This window comes from Stegostoma tigrinum, chromosome 14 (genome assembly GCF_030684315.1).
Source record: "Stegostoma tigrinum isolate sSteTig4 chromosome 14, sSteTig4.hap1, whole genome shotgun sequence".
NCBI classification, from domain to species: Eukaryota; Metazoa; Chordata; class Chondrichthyes; order Orectolobiformes; family Stegostomatidae; genus Stegostoma; species Stegostoma tigrinum.
In genome coordinates this window covers 21,710,767-21,731,224 of record NC_081367.1, presented here as the reverse complement: position 1 = coordinate 21,731,224, position 20,458 = coordinate 21,710,767, and the positions used below count along the sequence as shown (strand labels likewise).

The 20,458-nt window shown below is 38.9% G+C and overlaps 1 protein-coding gene across 5 annotated transcripts in view; it reads left to right on the top strand.

The window, feature by feature from the left end:
• Window positions 1–20,458, top strand: part of LOC125457732 (SPRY domain-containing SOCS box protein 1-like) — a 178,115-nt gene that overhangs the window by 77,249 nt on the left and 80,408 nt on the right. For 4 of the 5 annotated variants that reach the window (XM_048542311.2, XM_048542314.2, XM_048542312.2 and 1 more), the window contains one exon: window positions 6,945–7,783. In XM_048542311.2, the coding sequence (XP_048398268.1) occupies window positions 7,090–7,783 (694 nt within the window). In that variant the 5' untranslated portion in view covers window positions 6,945–7,089. Of the gene's footprint in view, window positions 1–6,944; window positions 7,818–20,458 lie in introns of all 5 variants that reach the window. The other variant, XM_048542315.2, reaches the window with a different exon arrangement.

The following is a 20,458-nucleotide window of genomic DNA, read 5'->3' as shown; positions in this document are numbered from 1 at the left end:
CCTCTTGATTCTGTGCTCATCATGTACACTGTGGTGTGGAATCAACAGATATGCTTTAAAGACAGTGGCTACCTAGACACAATATAGCTACAGACTTGTCCCAGAATGCCTCTGATTCTTTGCATTGTTTGGTTGTTTGCGCTGTAATTTGCAAGTATTTGAAAACTAACCAGGAGTTAATTCTGGCCATACCTTTTACATCAAAGACTACAAGGCAGTGTTAATTTGGAAATGGGTCAGGATTTCTTGCAATAATGCCTACTATTTAAGTTATTTTCAAAAGTTTGATTTAAATAACCTGTCTGAACCATGTAGAATCAAAAAAGTGAAGATCTTCAAAACTTTTTAGGCAAGTGCCTGAAGATTTTTAAATGTTTAAAGTGTATGCCTTTATATCAAGACTACTCAGAATCATTCACTGCCAGTGGTATTAGACAGTTATTTAATAGGTTGTGGTGAGAAGCACTTAAGAACACTGGAAGAAAATTTCCAGTTTAGATATCGTTGGGATTACAAGACAGTAGAATGTGAGGATAGTAAATGTAAAAGTGAAAATCAGTAAAGTTTGGGAATGAAAATTATGAACAAAGCTACCCATAAACCATTCCCCTATATCAATTATTCATCAGCCAGACTGTATAGGGTGAAAAGCAAGGATCACGACTGGCAGTATTCCCACAAATACATGAAGAAATGTGTATGAATATGTCAAAAAAGACCATTTGCTTTGGTAAGGGTATGTATATGTACTGGGAAGAGAAATAGAAAATGTCTTACTTCATTGGGAATGTATGGTAGGAATGACAACATGATTAATCTAATGAAAATATCTGAGATTTTTATAAAAAAAGGAGGAAGGAGCTCGAACAAAAAGCATAATTAATTATTCATGAAAAATATCAATTTTACCCAGTTAAAATAGGCAGAACTAAAAATCTTTTGAAATTACAACTTTTAAGTGTTTGATTACAGGTGTAACTTTTAGTTGTATGTAATGTGGTTTAAAGTAACTAACTACTGTCTTTGGACATCCTTGGTTCAGTGACCTCTGAGCTCTAAGTGCTCGAATTCAAGTCCTCCAGGAATTGAGCACATACACGAGGCTGATGTTTCAATGCATTACTGAGCAAGCATTTTCAATGCGCTGTCTTTCACGTGAGATGTTAAACCAAGGCCTTGTTTGAACTTGTCTCAGGTCAATGCAGAGAGGTCACTGATTCTATTCAAGATAAGGTCATGTAGAGCTGGATGAACACAGCAGGCCAAGCAGCATCAGAGGAGCAGGAAAGCTGATGTTTCAGGCCTAGACCATTCTTCAGAAATGGCTATCCAGCTCTACACCTTGTTATCTCAGATTCTCCAGCATCTGCAGTTCCTACTATCACTGATTCTATTCATGCAAGATACAATTGCAGGTACTTTATACAATGTTTGAAAATGTCTTCTTCCATGCTTCCAGATTTTCAGACCATTTGTTTGCTTTTGAGTCCTTACGGAGACCTTCACACCCTCCATGTTGTGTGTCATTATCCAATGTAAATGGGACAGACTTTGAACAGCTCTAGCAGTTCTAGACTATTTATCCATAAGGTGCTGTGAGGCGTCAGCAGCAGCAGAATTGTACTCCAGCACAAGCTGCAACCTCATGGCCCAGCATATCCCCTACTGAACCGTTACCATCAAGCAAGAGGATCAACCCTGTTTTAATGGAGATTGCGGGGAGGGCAAGCCAGGAGCAGCACAAGGCAAACCTAAAACTGAGGTATCAATCTGGTGTAGCTACCACAGAGGACTGCTTGCATGCTAGACAGTGTAAGCAGCAAGTGATGGATCGCTTAGCTCAGTCTTACAACCAATAGATCAGATCTAAGCTCTATAGTCCTGCTACATGAACAGTGACGGGCAATTAAACAACTTAGTGGAACAGAAGGCTCCACAAATATTCTCCTCCTTAATGATGGAAGAACCCAGCACATCAGTACAAAAGATGAGGCGGAAGCATTTGCAGAAATTTCCAGCAAAAGTGCCCAGTGAATGGTTCATTTTGGCCTCCTTCATTGGTCCACAGAATCAGATACCAGCCTTCAGCCAATGTGACTCAAGCCACGCAGTATCAAAGAATATTTGAGGTTTTGGTTAGAGTAAAGACTGAGCCCTGATAACACTCTGGCAATATTACTGAAGATCTGTGCTCCTGAATCTGCCACTCCCTAACCAAGCTGTTCCAGTACAGTTACAACACTGGCATCTACCAGAAAATGTGAAAAATTGCCCAGGTCTCTCCTGCACACTTACAAAAAAAGAAGCAGGGCAATTTCAACCCAGACAATTACTGTCCCATCAATGTAATCTTGCTCTGTAAAGTGATGGAAGGTGTCATGAACAGTGCTATCAAGCAGCACCTGCTCAGTTTGGGTTCTGCTGGGGCACTCAGCTCTTGTCCTCATTACAACCTTGGTTCAATCATTGATAAAAGAACTGAATTTCAGAGGTGAAGTGACAGTGACAGCCCTTGACATCAAAGACATATTCAATGAAGTGTGACCTCAAGGAGCCCTAACAAAAATGGAAGCAATGGAAATCAGGACAGGCTCTCTGCTTGTTGGAATCGTCCCTGCTACAGATGAAGATGGCTGTGTGGTTGGTGAAGATAAGTGATTTCAGCTCCAGCAGATCCCTCCTTCAGGATGTGTTAGGCCCAACATCTTCAGATGCTGCATCAATGATCTTCCTCCCATCGTAAGGTCAGAAGCGGGGATATTCACTGGTGATTGCGCAATGTCCAGCACCATTTGTGACTTCTTAGATTTGCGAAATATGCAGGCTTGGACTGACAAGTAGCAAGTAACATTAGTACCTCACAAATGTCAGGCAATGACCACCTCTAAAAAGGGACAATTTACCACCACTCCTTGATATTCATAGATCGTAGATTCCCTACAGTGTGTAAACAGGCCCTTTGGCCCAACAAGACCTCACCAACCCTTGGATATTCAATGATGTTACCATCACTGAAGCCCCCTCTGCCAATGTCCTTGGGATAATTATTTACCAAACGCTCGACCTGACATGCCACATGAACAATGACTACAAGAGCAGGTCAAGGGCTAGAAATATTGCAGCAAATAACTTACCACCTGACTCACCAAAATCTGTCCAACTACAAGGCACAAGTCAGAAGTATGATGAAATACTCCCCACTTGCCTACAACGTTCAGGAAGCTTGACACTATCCAGGACAGAGCATCCCACTTGATTGGCACCACACCTACAAGTATCCCCTCCCTCACCATCAGTGTTCTGTCGCAACAGTGATTGCTATCTATAAGATGCGCTGTAGAAATTCACCAAAGATCCTTAGACAGTGCCTTCCAGACCTATGACCATTTCCATCTAGAAAGATAAGGGCAGCAGAATACCACTAGCTGCAAGGTACCCTCCAAGTCACTCGCCATACTGTCTTGAAATAGACTCCTCCACTGTCACTGGGACAAAATCTTGAAAGGGCAATTTGGGTCAACCTACAGAACATAGATCGTCACTACTGAGCAGCGGTTAAAGAAGACCGCTCACTACAACCTCCTCAAAGGCAGAAGGGCAATACATGCTGGCCAGCAAGCAATGCCCACGTCCCACAAGTGAACTTAAAAAAAATTATAAAGTCCACACCCAGGCTTTCCAATCAAGCATTGTGAACACCAGTAATAAACAGAATCTCATAATCAAACGCAGAACAATTGAACACTGCGCTAGCCACAGTTACTGGGGTTCAGGTGAGTTCTGCCAATGTCCATGCCAATATTTATTTCATCGATATCACAAAAAATTTAATTGCTATTTTGACAATCTGGCTGTGTGGAAAATTCCCTACTTCCCTTTGAAAGTACTTACACAGTTGCAAAACATTTTGAGCCCAAAAACCTGAGTTTTCGAAAGCTGCTTATTAAAGTAAGTTCATTCTTTTCTTTCTTTCAGGAATCTGTGGTGTTTTATTTACCACAAAACTGTGTAAATTAGTGCTGTCCACCCTGTGGTTTTGAATCATGCAAAAAAAATTGATTAGAAGAAAGAATTAATCCATGTTTATTGCTGTAGAAATTGAGCTTTGTTACAGTAGAATTGATCAGGATATGATTGTTCTTTCATCCAGAGTTGTAATATGCGGAAAAGGGGAAAGGATAAAATTCAGCTGTCCAATACTATCCACCCAGCCATTGCTCCAGCCAAAGGCAATGGAAGAATTAGTTGAACACTTAGCATCTGTCAGCAGCAGAAATTGAATTTGTTAAATGGCACTTGGCCCTTCAGCTCCCATTCCATTCTTATGCACTTCTTTGCCCGCAAAATGATGAAATTTAAAAGACAATCATGAGTTTGTTTTTTAAAAAAAATGTGTATAATTTTTGCATAAAAATATAAAATTCTTTTCATCTGCAAAAAAAATCCCCCTTTTCTATCCTGTCTCAAAAACCTAAAGCCTGGGAACTGAGTACCTCTTGTAAAATGTTGATATGTGCTTAGAGTTGTGAAATGTTTGCTCGATATGCTATACACTATGCTCCTAAAATCTAAGAGGAAAGTAAAAACACATGGAGACATAAAAAGCTATGTAAGTGACAGGAAGGTATTTAAATAGAAAATGGGAAGCAACAAAGGGAGGGTAGGTGAAGTAAAGGCCCAAGACTAGGCAAGTGAGGGCTTGAAAACGTAGTTAGTTTTTTTGGTATGGGGTATCTGTGCTCTTTTTAAATGCCAGACAAGACCTAAAAATACGGAATTTGCACCTGTTTTGAAATATTGTTGAGACAATGGCATTGATCTAAGACAAACAGACTTTGTTCCACAGCTGTCCATGCCAGCTTGTCAATTCTTTACCTTGAACAGATATTGCTTTATTTTGGAGCATTAATTTGTGATTTTCTTAGAGGTTACAGATAAGGTAGAAACCTAAATAACATTGTGACATGACTTTCTCCAATTGTATTATTTAAATAGTTCAGCAGCATAATTTAGTTCTTGATATTCTGTAGTGATTTAAGATGTCAAGTGCCAAATATTCTAACACCATTTTTTCACTCAATTTCATGATTACTGGGAAGGAAAAGAACTTGGCCACACATCAATTGTGTTCAGTAGTGTCACTGCTCTGACTTAGCAGTTTATTGGGTTTTTGCCTCAAATTCAGTTCCCCCTCGTAAGACAGATATTCTCTTATAAATGTGGTAAATCATAATGAGAATAGTTCCAAAGACCTGCAACAGAATCTGCTGTGTGCATTTGTTTAACGCATGTACGGTCACTTCGTTAGATTATTATGCCATGATGCGATTGTATAATTGATATAATGAGCCCCACTGATGGATAATGTGATTCAATTGAGAGGAAAGCCAAAATTATACTCTCAATCTGCAAATATGTTGCCGCCAAGGTGACTTCCCCTTAATTGGTCATGGCTTGACCAGTGACAAAATTCAGAATTTTGCCTTCATTTGGATGTGGAAGGTCTGGGAGCTGGTAACCAAACCTCTATTCAGAATAGTCTGTGAACAGGAATTTTAAATCACTTTAATATATATCGGAATCTTCAGAGAACAAATCTGGTTCATAATATATACTCTCCATCACCTTTTCTCTGTCCCTTCCCTCACACAAGTCCTTCAACCAAAATCATTGCTGTCTGTCCCGTGGTGGGCCCTATTCATTCTCAAACTTTACTTTCAATTTGATTCTGCTTCAAGTTCAAAATCTTTTGTCAAATGCTTTCTGGAACTCTTGTTACAACACATCTTTTGGCTTTCTTCAATCCATTTGGGACATCATTTTCTCTAACACTGAGGTACTATAGCCCACAGAAGATTTGTTCAGCAAGAACTTGTCATTTTTTAGTTTAAATATGTGGCTTCAAAGGGAAAATGCTCAGATTTTCATGAATAGTTAGGCACTTTTTGCTTTAAATACAGGAATGGAAAGGCTGAAGTCATTATGTAGCATTTGGCAGCACAGAAACTGACCAATTGGTCCAACAAGTCAATGACAATGTTTGTGCAGCACATAAGTACTTCCCCAAACTCTGTTATTACATCTATTCAATATACATTTTGATTTTGTTTTTCCCTCTTGTACTTCATGAGCTTTCCCTTCAGACATGTGTGCGAATTTCCTTGATATCCAACGTACTCCTCATTGTCTAGAAAAAGAGTGGCAATCTCAAAGTTTTGCCTCCTAGTTTTGGGTCTGCACAACTGGAATTACATCAAATATATCATACCATAACTAAAAACATTGTTGAATCAGCCCTTTATTTTCTCCCTTCTATAGAAACGAGCCTTAGTTTGTTCAGTAGTTCCTGACAGTTGTATCAGTAAGTACCTGGTATAAATTTGACTTGCTCGTTTATAGCTCCACTTAGTCTAAATGTAAAAATGTGACAATCTGATTGAAATTTAGTAGGTAATGACGTTTTCCCATACAGCAAAGTTTACTTTATTATTTAAGTTATAAACTGTAGTATGACTGTGTAAATTACATGATAATGTAATTCAGCGCAAGAAGACCTGGAAGTCAAGTACATTTTGTTTGGCACAGAATGTCTTCCACATAATTGGGAATTTAAACTAGCTATCTGACCGTATAGAGTGGAGAGGGCTTGAACAAGCTAATGTGGAGTATGTCGGTCTGTCTGTCTGTATCCCATTATGAATCAGAGGAAGTTTTGACTGAGCCTACAGTAGTGTTGGAAAGTTGCACCCTCACTCGGTTCTTTTACTGGTTACTGTCCAGGAATAGCTCAATGATTTAGCAATGAATGTGCACTATACACATTTCCTCAAATATGAGCTAAAATAAGGGAGTGATTATGAAATGTTAGTGAAGAAAAGAGGGAAGTGTTACGTGTACGAGAAACTTACTTGTTGAAACTTATTTGCTTTCTTTTTTACTTTCAGGAGCTTTCACTGAAGGAAACTGTTCTTTGGCTGCAAAAGGAGGAAGTAAATCAGGCTGCTTGTCATACTGTTGGCTCCCTGTGAGGTGCTTACATGAGGTAACAACAGGCCAAAACAACCTTCTCGGTGGTTTTTAAGCCAAGAAATGGGCCAGAAAATCTCAGGGAATATAAAGTCTGTGGATGTGAGGGAACCAGCCTACAGGCCAGTTAAGCGGGAGTTGCGAGGCCCTGACTTCTGCAAGCCAACTCGGCTTGACATGTTACTGGACATGCCATCAGTTTCTCGAGAGATTCAACTAAAACATGCCTGGAACAACGAAGACCGTTCACTGAACATCTTTGTAAAGGAAGATGACAAGTTAACCTTTCACAGACATCCAGTAGCCCAAAGCACAGATTGTATCCGAGGTAAAGTTGGCTACACACGTGGACTTCATGTCTGGCAGATTCACTGGCCTACGAGGCAAAGAGGAACGCATGCTGTGGTTGGTGTGGCAACAGCAGAAGCTCCATTGCATTCTGTGGGATACACCTCATTAGTTGGCAGTAATAATGAATCATGGGGCTGGGACTTGGGTCGCAATAAACTATACCACAATAGTAAAAATCAGCCAGGACTAACCTATCCAGTATTTTTGGAGCCAGATGAATCGTTTGTCCTCCCTGATAGTTTCTTGGTGGTTTTGGATATGGATGAAGGAACGTTGAGTTTTATCGTGGATGGACAATATCTGGGTGTGGCCTTCAGAAGTCTAAAAGGGAAAAAACTGTACCCAATAGTCAGTGCAGTCTGGGGGCACTGTGAGATAACAATGAGATACATCAACGGACTTGACCGTAAGTCACATTTAAATCCCTCTTTTGTACAAAGGTAAATGCAATTTATGGTTCTTAAAGAATATGGGCAACATCCCATTCTTGATCCCTTGTCAAGACAATTTTTAATTTCAAGATGATTGTATTGTGCAGGGTTGCAATATAGTAAAATGTTGTTTCAGATTGTGTGCATATCTGATGATGGAGAAGCCTGAAATATATAGGAAAAAAGAATCAGTTCCCACTGTAATAATGCACAACTTCCAAATATTTCACAACTGAAGCATGTATCTTCTTGTAAAAACAGGGTATCTGTTTGAATTTTCTAGCTGTCCAGTTTTGCTGCCTTTCCACTCTACCATCTCCCATATACTTCCCTTTGGATATCCTTATTTTTACGAGCTGTTCTGTTAATGTGAAAACAATTAATCATGGGGCAGGGAGGGGACAGGAGAGAAGATAGGTCATCCCCAAATCCACTGAGTGAATCAAAACAGTGGCAGTTGAGTATAGATGCACTAAGGCAAGTCGCCTCCCACTGAGAACTTCTGATTGCACACACTTTCTCCTAAGATGCTGCTTGGCCTGCTGTGTTCGTCCAGCTCCACACATTGTTATCTCGGATCCTCCAGCATCTGCAGTTCCCATTATCTCTGATACATGTGTACAGTATTTATCACACTAACTACCTTGCATTGTCTCTCATCTTCACACATTCTCAATGACATGGGCAGACTGCTGAAGCATTGTTCCAGAGAATCTGATAAACATTTGTACCACAGTGAAGAAGAATTATTTCTCAAGTCTGCCTGTCAGTTATTCTCTCCCATCACATGCAGTGTTTCAGCAATGATTGCTGTGTTCAAGATTGTTTATCTCCTCCTTACCACCCCAATTTATCTGGATTATGGCTATAATTGTAGGTACCTTGTACCATCTTAATGGAGGTCATTTAATTTGGTACTCTGTAGGGATTGTGTTTGGGATGATTTAGATCTGCATGGCTATGCCAATGACTGGGTGCCACAGTGCTGATCACTGTGAATGTGGTACTGAAGTTATTGTACAACATGCTGATAATTAGTGAAATCACTTGTTAAAAGAGATTATAGTTTAAATGTAACACATCCCTATATTTAAGATTTGTATTTATATGAAGCATTCAACTTTTGACTAATTTGATATAAAGTTAGGAAAATGGGTTGTATTCATACTTCATCAGGGTGTCCTAAAACACTTTACAGCCCCTGAAGTATATTTTAACTATTGTCACTGCTGTCATGTATTAAACACAGTTGCCAATTTGAATCGAGAAACGTGAAAATCATCAAACAATCTGTTCATTTGATAGATCAGTACTGAACTACAAATAGAGAAACTTCCTTAATTCTTTAAAAATTGTCTATATTATCCCTATCCAATCAAGAGGACAGATGAAGCCACTGTTTGTAATGCCTCATCTAGAAAACAGTTCTTCAAACCATGCATTGCTTTCTCGGCAATATCCTAGAATAGTAGCCTTAATATTGTGCTTGAGTCTCTTGAATGAGAAATAAACTAGTAGCCTTCCAGCTTAGATTTAAGTGGTACCTCTGAGTCACACTTAACACTAAAAATAAACTGACTTTTTAATACTGTGAGAATCCCACCTTCAAAAGATGTCAGCCCCAAATTGGAATCGCATTGTTAGTATTTTCCAACTAGCCCCAATAATCTCAAACAGTCTCCTCTCCCACAGCTTGTTTCCTTTTATTTTGCTGCCGTGTGCATTACTTTGCAATTATCTGCATTTAAATTGATCTGACATTCTTTAGCCTAATTAAATGTACCAGAAGGCCTTGAATGTAGTTCATTTCTCTAATTTTATTTCCCTGGATATAATGCTTAATATTGTTAGAAAATCTATAGTTGTTTTATGAGCTTGTTTGCCCACCTTTCATCTGATTGTCACACTGTTGCACTGTGGCAGTACTGTTCATGTCTGATTAATTCATACATCATCTTTCGCTCTTGATATACTTTGTAACTATAAGCTGCAATTTTTCTCCCCCTTTAGATTTTGGGCAAGGATTGTAAGAAGAGCGAAAGCTGTCAGGAGTGAAGAATGTTAGATAATGGGCAAAGGAATTTTTAAGCTACTAACATAAGGATTTTATTCAAGGACATGCTATTGGATTTCCTTTGGGTTAGGTGGTATACACTATGAAATTTATCTAGCTTGGATTAAATGATACAGGTGTCACAAAGTAAATGCTATGCAGGGAATAATGCACACTAGTGAGTGAATTACTGCATGGTAGCCAGTCAGCGGATTAAAATGTCCAGAAAAATCATTCATGGCCATAAGTCACCTCAACTTGATGAATGAGTCGAGTTCTATTTTACTCTTTGCTTTTTCCCCTCTCCTCCTTGATCTTCTCTGCTTCACCCTAGCATCTGCCCCCAGCTCCATGCCCAAAACAAATTGTAGGTTTTCATTTTTTCCTGTTTTTGATTAGGTTTTTTTCTATTGCTGACTGATCAATGGCATTGGTCGAACATTGAATGACCTCAAATGTGTGATAAGTTCACACTGATTTATGATTGTTTCTTGATGAAGAAGTCTGGAATTGATTTCAAGGAAAGTGCTGTAGATACTATAAATCCCTGAAGTATTACGTGCTATGGTGTGACTGAATCGACAAAAAATGGGCAGTAAATGTATGTTCTGAAGGTTTAAATAGAATTAGGAGGGGTTATTGGTTAAATGACTATGGATCAAAAAGCATACTAATCAATTTTCTTTATTTGAACTTGATAATCATTTTTGAAGTAATTAATTCAGGTTGCACCAGAAAGTGAAGCAATTTGACCCACCTCCGGTGTTTTTTTTTCCTTTATCTCTCTGTCGTCTTTTCCCTCTGTCTGTTCCTTGTTGGGATAAAATTCCAAGGGCATCTCATCTAAATGACCATTCTTCACACTATTATTAGCAGGCTATTTGGCAGTGGAGGGTATTGCAGTTGGACTTGGTGCTGTTTAGCTGAATCCCCTTGCATGTCTGCATATTTCCTGTCACAGGTCACTGGCTAGGGTTCAAAAGAGAATTTACGCGCCTCAACTATCATCCTGAGTAATGTCAACCAACATGCCAATGATTTAATTTTAGATATAGTTTGAATATTGTCCGTTTGATACTGAATAGTGTGCCCTTAAGATTTATTTACAATTTTTTTTTAGTTTTTGTCAATATGATTTTGATTTACTATTACTTTCTATTTTATTATTAGCCCAAAGATCTGGGAAAGTTTGCTATCTCATAATTGCCCATTCCTATTACAAGAAGTAAATACGTTTTTAGTTATTTTTATTTTTATTTTGTTTAGGTCAGCTAATTAGCTTGTGGTTGTCTTGAATGCCATTTATTGAAGAGGTCTTTGTGCAAAAGAAACTAAAATTTAACAAGCAAGAGGAAATAGCAAAAAGTGACTTTTTGTTTGGAAAAATATGCATGTCGATACAGACAGATGTAAATAGCAGCTCTTTCTCCCTGGGATTGATGCTGCAACTGAATGGTCTGAGAAGAATTTGTTCTTCAAACTCCCAATGCGTTCCAATAGGTTAATTTCCAAATAAAGGCTGTGCGCTCGTACAGCTTCCAGGACACTCAGATTTGTGTCCAAAATTTGGTGGGGGGGTTGGAGGAAGGTTCTTTGATTTTATTTTTTGCAACCACATTCGAATTTTTGCACTTATTCAAGAATATGGTACTATTAATGCTGTTTGACATTGGAGAAATTAAAATAAAGCTTCACTTCAGGGTACATTTACATGCATCGTTCCTAATTCTAACTTATAACAAATTAATAATTGAAGTGTAAATGTATCTTTTAATGCAGTAAATGTTCCATATGGAACAATTCTGTTGACTGTTGCAGAAATTGTTCTGCAACAGTCATCATGTCTGTTTTTCAAAAGATTTCTGTAGCAAAATTGATAATTTGCTTCTCAAAGCTATTCCAAGAGTATCAAGTTTTTCCTTGTGATGCAAAATTGCATCATTGATGGATACATTAACCCAAACTCTGAGTTGAATTTTCCCATTGGCCTGAAGAAACGGTTGCATGCCATCACCAGATACCATGCTTCCTTTCCCATTTGTCCAAATTTTCAACTGACCGGTGAGAAAGACAGACCTCCAAAGTTGCCAGTGCTCTTTTTAAAAAAGCCAGTTGAAGTACTTAAGCTCTTGTAAGTCCAGTTTTGCACCCTTTTTGGAATTTCCTGGAGTGAGCTGGCTTTCAGCAGCCACCTGTATCAGATCCGCTGAAGGCCGGCAAGCAACATGTCAGGTGATGTGGTCATTCTACCTGAGCGTCGTGAATGCTACAGCATGAAATTGTGCTACACTCTGTGTCTGAAATACTCCGATATACAACAGTTTGCATAGGAAGGGCGTGTGTATTTGTGTGCTCAATATCAACTATTGTTACAAGCCTGATGTTGAACAAAAGTCATAATACTAATTTAGCTTCTGGGTGCATCACAGGTCCTGCCATATTTTTCTCCATTTCAGAAAACGGAATGAATGTGCAGATTATGATATAGCATGTAAACTGTGGAGCAGCTTAGTAAAAGATGTTTGACTGTTTTCCATCTCATGAGATGATGGTTTGTGGTTTGCTGATCCATTCTGTGCTAATGCTCGTATGGTATAGATCAGGAGCCTCGCTCAGACATCGCCATTTCCATGTATTTGTTTGGTTGTAGGCTGAGAAAGTGCCTGTTTTTTCTCACTAGCCCTCTTGACTAACTGACCTGTTTCATTTCCTCTCTTTCAATGGCCCATTGGATAGCCATCTTCCAGTGCTCAGCCATCAACGATAATCTCTGATGTCTGCTGTCTTTATAAATCACTTACAGTTGGGAATGGATGTTGAGTGGGTTGTCGCAAGTTTACCGTACAGAGGATCTTTGGGCATATGATTCCCTTCCGTCCAATGCAGATGTTTAGCCAACATCATCTATGCTGATAGATCCTGAAGCATACAAACGCCACTGGATTGAATCTTGATCCAAGCAAGAGGTTATGTTTAAGGCATCAGAAGTGGAAACTGTTCATCCTTTTCTCATGCTCAACCTATGCTATTCAGGAATGTGTTGAGAAGGCAGAGTTGGTAGACTCAAAGTTTGGTGTTCTCAATCAAATTATTGCTTTTTCCAAACACACTCAGCTCATAATAACAATTAGTGTTCGCAGTGTATATGTTAATTTCAGCGTTGAGTGGTAGACTATTTGGACAAGTGAAGCTACCAATAACCTTTATCGTCACATTGGGCATGATGGCAAACACCTTGGGCCATAATATTTGTCTCCCGAATGCTGATGGCCAAACCAAATGTTATACCAGAGCAAGGGAAAACCTTCGGAATGGAATGCAATTGCAGCATCATCAGCTTGGATTAATGCTGAGTACTTGGTGCAATTTTGTCTTGGTTCTCAGGAGGGCAAGGTTAAACTGCTTTCCATCAGTTCCCATACGTATGCAGGCTTTTGTCTGTAGATTAATCTGAAGAAATATAACTGCAACAAAAAGAATAACACGTCAAATTGTCAGTATCAAAGTGCAATAGTGTTAGGGTTTGACCACACTTTGGATCTCAAGTGTTTTGATATTACTGTGTCATTTTCACATCATATTGTCCAGGAAAGCGGAGATCGCGTTGAGCAGCTTCACCAGGCAATCAACATTTTTCAACATAAATAGGCCATCTGTGTCCACATTGTTAAATGCCTTGGTGAGATCAGCGAAAGAAATGTTGGTCTTCTTGGCACTTGTCTTGCAGCTACTGACTGATTTTTTTTTTTGATTCTTTCATCTCTGAAGTTGCACTTAGATTGGCATAATGATAATTTGAAAAAATCGTGGCAAACAATATAGAAAAGCAAAACAGTTTTCAGAATTTTATTTATATTTCTTGGATTTATAAGTAACTAGCATTGCAACCGTTTTCTAATCCCCTCAGCGTGGCTAACTCTGGCTGATGTCTATAATGTAGTGATGTGGAGTTTTTAGTGCGCCATCAGTGATCACAAGAATTACTGCAAAGCTGTCTGAGATATGCTTTCAACAATTGCAAGTTTAAAATTAGAAACAACAGAAAATAAATTTGTATCAGATTGGTACAAACATGTTAAACATCAAGTTTTACTGACTGAGAATGGTTTCATAATCTCTGGGGTGGCATGGTGGCTAAGTAGTTGGCACTCCTGTCTCTCAGTGCCAGGAATCCGGATTTGATTCCAGCCTCGGGTGACTGCCAGTGTGGGGTTTGCACATTGTCCGCGTGACTGTGTGGATTTCCTCCAGGTGCTCCAGTTTCCTCCTACAGTCTAAAAATTTGAAGGTTAGATGGATTCGCCAAGCTTAACTCCCCACAGTGTCTGGGGATGTGCAGGCTAGGTGGGTTAGCCAGGGAAAACGCAGAGTTGCAGGGATAATGGGTGTGGGTGAGATGCTCTTCAGAGGGTAAGTCACTCGATGGCCCAAATGATCTGTTTCTACACTGTATGATTTCCAAAGCATGGAAACAACATTTGAAGATAAAACCAAGAAAAACAAAGAACTGTAAAGGCAATGGTGCAAATCTTCTAATGGAATGCATCATGACCATTCAGATGTTTGCTGCATCAGGACATGAAGAATTTCAAAGAAATTCGTTGTTCAGACCCTTTTGTGGATGCCTCGAACATTGACACGGAGATTCTTAACTTGGTTTGGACACAAGGAGCTGTCCCAGAATTTAACATTCACATAGTTAATCATCAGTGTTCAACCTTGGTTGGAGGTGGTTAATTGTGGAATCTGTATTGGAAAGGCCTCCAAAATATTTCAAAGTAAACTTAATAAGCAGTCAAGAGCCTACTTGCCCAATCAAACTCCTCAACATGCTCTCACTTACCAACCCTCTTGTCCACAATCCTTTCTGTAATTTCAAAAACGTCAATGCATTCAGAATCCTAATGCATCTGGCAACAATAATGTCTACTTATAATCCATTTGATAAACAAGACATAAAATACAAATCAATGCTCTCTGAGCCCTAATGAGCTTTGTCATTTATTTCATGTGATGTACTTTTTCAATACTTGTCATGATATTTACACAAAATTAAGGTTACACTAACTCAAAACAATTAAAAGACTTGAAAGATATTTTAAAAAGATCACCACTACCTTTTCAAAAACCGATTCTAACACTGCAAGCCTACTGGGTGTTGATTCATCCATTGTACTGCTGACGTCAAAGCAGCTCTGACCTCAATGCCTCATGCCTTTGTGACTACTCATGTGTCAAACACTCAGCCAGGCAGGAAGTTCCCAAAGCTCTAAGTATTTTTTTAAAAATAAGGCTGCCACTTCATTTTCAGTCAGTGGTGAGCACCAGAGCCCCTCCAGCTATTGACAGGAGGATGGGGCCTACAAGTCTAAAAGGTGCTCAGGAAGTTAAGTGAGACATTCATTTGTCCAAATCATTCAGTACAAATTTCAGAACTTAGTTTCTAGTAAATGGTCTCTAATTGCTTTGCGATCTAAATGAATTTTCATACAAAAAATTACTTTGAAGTTCTGTTTTAGATATGAAACCAAATTTTACAGTCACTGCAGCCTAAAGGGAAAAAATAAGAAATGATTGCCCAGATTTAAAGTGACTACACACACACCTTAAAGATACAGAGCAAAGTGAGATTTGAATTGAAATACTGAAGCACTTTTCACAGCAACCAGATATGTCAAAGCTTTTTACTACTAAAGTATTTCTGAAGTACTGTTAGTGTTGTAATGCAGGAAATTCCATCACTGTCCCTGAAATTCCTCCTCCACCTCCACCACCGCCCCCGTGACATTGTGGCTCATCCCACAGCAGGTGGACTGCAGCAGTTCAAGAAGGCCATTCACTACCACCTTCTCAAGGGCATTTAGTGACAGGCAATAAATACTAGCCAGCCAGTGACACACACATCCTACAAATCAATAAAAAGAAACAATTTACACTCAAGCTATAACAAACAGCAATGCAACAATAACAAGCTAATCTTAATTTTTGTGATTTCAGTGAGTGATATATTTTTGTGCCAGACTCCAGGGAGAACTCCACTGCTCCTTTTGCGAGAATGCCATGTTATCTTTTTTGATTCACATGAGAAGAAAGTTGGCTTACCATCCCATACAAAAGATGGTACCTCACTACTGCACTGAAATGTCAACTTAATTTTATGCTCAAATGCTAGCGAGGAGCTTGGGCGCAGGTGCCTCTGAGGAGACTCAGCGGGTGGCATTCCTGCCTAAGGATAGATCAGTGAGTGTTGTTTCAAATTGTGACTGAGCTTCTTTAGCTAGAATGGAAAAGTACGCAAGGACCTTTCATTATTTGGTTTTCTAAGGGCACAAACTCATGCTTTTGATTTTAAAAGTAATTTTCAATGGAAAAATCATGTATGCTAAATGCTGACAAAATGGAATCTAAATACCTTAATTTTGTAGTAAAGCAGAACAATATTCTCGTGTCTCACTTACATTTACAGTTCTTTTGAAAATCCTCCGCCTCTTTGTATTGAATGCTCATTAGTTACTGATGGGAGTCTGTACGTAATTGGCAGCTGTCGAAGTTCTGGTTACCTATCGTTTAACATTTAGTCTTAAAGTAATGCAAGTACAAATGTACCTGATTACCTCCGTTACTCATCTTTCATCTAAAAGATTCATTCATTATAATGAAAATTGCCAAGTAATTGAGTCTTCAAACTTTGCGTTCATGTAAATGGCACAGCCAAATGGCTGGTAATAGGTGAAGTCTGAATTTAGTTATTCTTAGCTGTAAAGTTGGCTTGGAAGGGATGAAGTGTTTTCCTATGTTCTGAGAAGTATCTTGTGACATACTTTCTTCTTGCATACATCCAGGTGTCTAATTAGAAAAGTGGAGAAATGGAAATTGCTACAATAGCAATGCTACAAGGTTTTTAAATCAAAAACTGAAAGTGTTTTCTGTTTTGGTGAGAGGAGATCAGCAGCTTTCCAAAATCATCATAGAATCCTGACAGTGTGACAGCAGGCCATTCTACCAATTGAGTCCACACTGACCTGTAACCCTGCATTTCCCATGGATAATCCACATAACCTACACATCCCTTGACACTATGGACATTTTAGCATGGCCGATCCACCTAACCTGCATATCTTTCTACTGTGGGAAGAAACCAGAGCACCCGGACGAAACCCACACAGATGCTGAGAGAATGTGCAAACTTCACATTGACAGTCACCTAAGGATTGAGTCAAAACCGGGTACCTAAGCTATGTGAAAACCAGTTTATTAAAGCTAATATGCAGTTCTGTCCCTTTCTGAGGTGTGTTTGCATCATAATAGAATAGAATAGAATCCCTGTAGTGTGGAAACAGGTCTTTTGACCTGACAATTCCGTAACAACCCTCAGAGCCACGCACCCATCCTGCTATGACCCACCTAATCTGCACATCCCTGAATGCTACGGGCAATTTCCCATGGCCAGTTGACCTAACCTGCACATTTTTGGACTGTGGGAGGAAACTGGACCCCTGGCGGAAACCCATGCAGACATGGGGAGAATGTGCAAACTCTACACAGAGTTGCCTGAGGGTGTAATTGAACCCAGGTCCCTGGCGTCATGAGGTAGCAGTGCTAACAACTGTTAAAACATGCTGCCTGAAAATTCTATTGAAATGTAACACCACATTACGGAGAATAGCGGTGGTTGAGAGGTGCAATGGTATCATTCTTGTCTGAGTCAGAAGTCCTGATTTCAAGACCCATTCCAGGACTGGAGCCATAGAAGCTGCATCTGTAATGTGGCTAAATTGATCTGTAAATTCTTGGGATACAGTGATGGCAGGCAGTAACAGTGGTGCCGTCTCCTGGTCATCCATGCTTAATGCTGAATAATACCCATCAAACAACAACCTGTACAGAGGGGTTGGTCATATGTTCCAGTAAAATCCAGTTGAAGAAACGAAGATAAACCCATTCTTTAATAGGAAACTGAATATGTTGGAGAGAGAACTCATTATTTCAGATTTCCAACATTTGCAGTATTTTGCTGTTATGCACATGCTCTGTTGGTCTCGCATGCCAAGAAGTGTAAGAAACGATCAAAATAGTAGTGACTAACTAATACTAATTACAAAGGAATTCTTGATGAATAGAGTTGATTTTTACTTTAGGATCAAGAACCACTCCAAAAAAGTAAGAATAAAGATCCATTTTTATTACTGTAGTGACCCCACTGTGCTGTCTTTGCCCTGAAACATCCATTGTCTGCCACAATCCAAGTCTAAGTTAATATCAGTTTCTAGATATTATTCTGAAGAATGCTTTCCACAATTGTAGATTCAATGTATTGAGACAATTCTCACTCCATTGTAATCCACATGTATAGATTAAGAAATTTAATTGTATTGACAATATACAGAGGTTCCCAATTTATGAGCGTCTGGCTTAATGAATGCTCATGCTTAAAATTACGACCCTTTCCAGTGTAATTTGAAAGGTGCTTCATACAAATATTTACTTACAAATGACTGCTTTATATTGTCCTGAAATATATTCCAACATGCTGTTTTGCGAGTGGGACTGGTTTGAAACAGGCATTGCCTGCGACCTACATTTCTGTGTCTTTTGGATTCTGAGCCTGGTAAATCAGGATATCACTCATGTTGATAGATTGGAAATGAAGATGTCTTATTAGTTTGGAAATATACCATTGTCCGTGAGCCATTAAAAGCCAGAAGCCTCAAGGTTACCTGATTCTGAAGAAGGGTCCAGATCCGAAATGACGGCTTTTCTGCTCCTTTGATGCTCTCTGGCCTGCTGTGTTCGTCCAGAACTACACCTTGTTATCTCAGATTCCCCAGCATCGGCAGTTCCTTCTATCTCAAGATTACCTGACCTATGTTAAATTACTAAATCTGAACTGGAGCTGTCTATTTGATGAATTTCAGAAAAGTCTGCAATAATTACCAAGATTAGATTACTAAAGGAAAAATTGATGTGATGCGCTCTGCAGTCAGGCTGTTGAACCTTACTGACAGTATTTATGCTTCATTAATAGACTCTAGGGTGAGGAATCTAAAAGGATTATCACTGACACAAGGCCATACTTGTGATTATCACTGACTCAAGAAGTTGCCTATTTAAGACATTGATGAGGGGGATCAAAGAAACATTGAGAATTTTTGGAAATTTGGAAGGGATGACAATTGACAGAGCTTTGTATGAATGTAGAATTGGGATTAAAATCAGATCAGCCATGATCATTTTGAATGGAGGAGCAAGTTCAGATGTTCAAGTGGCCTGTGTTCATTCTTTTTATGTTCATATTGACATCTGGCAGACTTGAGCATTTTTAAAATCTTTGGCTAAGGATGTGACTTTTTAAGTAGAATATAGATACTGATTCCAAAAAGTTGGCAAGGAGGACAATGGAATTTGAAATGGAAAGGCCTGTTGATCTGCTGGGGGTAATGTGATTTCCAATGATTCCAAATCCTGTGCAGTGAAAATTCTTTTCACAAAAATGTGATTTAAAGTTACAGCGAAATAAGTCATTTCAGCAGTAAATAAATAAATCTGAATTATGTGAAGTCAAGCTAGGCCAATTTCGGTCACTGGAGGTTAGGTGTTAGCTTGAATAATCAGAGTAATGTAATTGCTAAGTGTAGCTCATGTTTCCCAAAGGAGGATGTTGCTGTGTTTATAGTCTCAGAACTGCTGTTTTGTGACAGGCAAAGCAATTAACCTGGCTAATTTACACCATAGTACAAGTTATGCCACTTTTATTCAGGGATGCTCATAATACGTCCTGTGTACTTGACCTGTGGTATAAACTTTGACTCAGTGATAAATGTCTGCACAGATCTTAACATGTATCAATGTTCAAGAGATTTTTGCTAACGAATGAAAATACTGTTTTCCCAGGCAACATCTATTGAAATAATTATGTTTTGAATAAAAATTATGATGAACTTTGTCTTTGAGGTGGTACCATAAGGAATATTTGTAATTTCTTTGAAACGTATGAGGAATCTGTAACTGTTTGAAAGTATTTGAAAACCACTTTTCAAGAGTTTGCACCGATTTGTAAAGGGATCAGTTAAAATTTTCTTGTACAATAGGAAGTATTGGGTCATATTACCTGGTGAATCTTTATCGACAGGAAGGAAATTAAGAATCCTTACAACTGGCAGACCCAAAGGAGAGTGCCAACAGAAGAACAGCGGATGGAATGTGATCATCGCAAAGATGCAGACAGAGAAAACTTAAATTATTGTGAAGAAATTAAGCGTTTTTTTTCTTGGGGACAGGTCACCTTTTCTGCCTACTAAAAGGAATCCAGAAATCTCAGCAATATGATCTGGCTAAAAAGTCTGAAATCTGGCAAACTGTGAATACCTAGAGGTGCTAAAAAAACTAATGCTTTCCTAGAAGTGGCCAAACAGTGAGCCCCAACTAGGGTGTGAATAATTGTTTTCATTACAAAAGATATCTAGAAAGCTTGTTTCATCAATGCTGACACAATTTGAGGAAGACAGTGTTCTTAGAAGTTGGTTAATAGTAATCATCCCCATGAGACTCCAAGATAACAGCCATTATTACAATAGAAGTGTCAAGCTGCTCTGTGTAA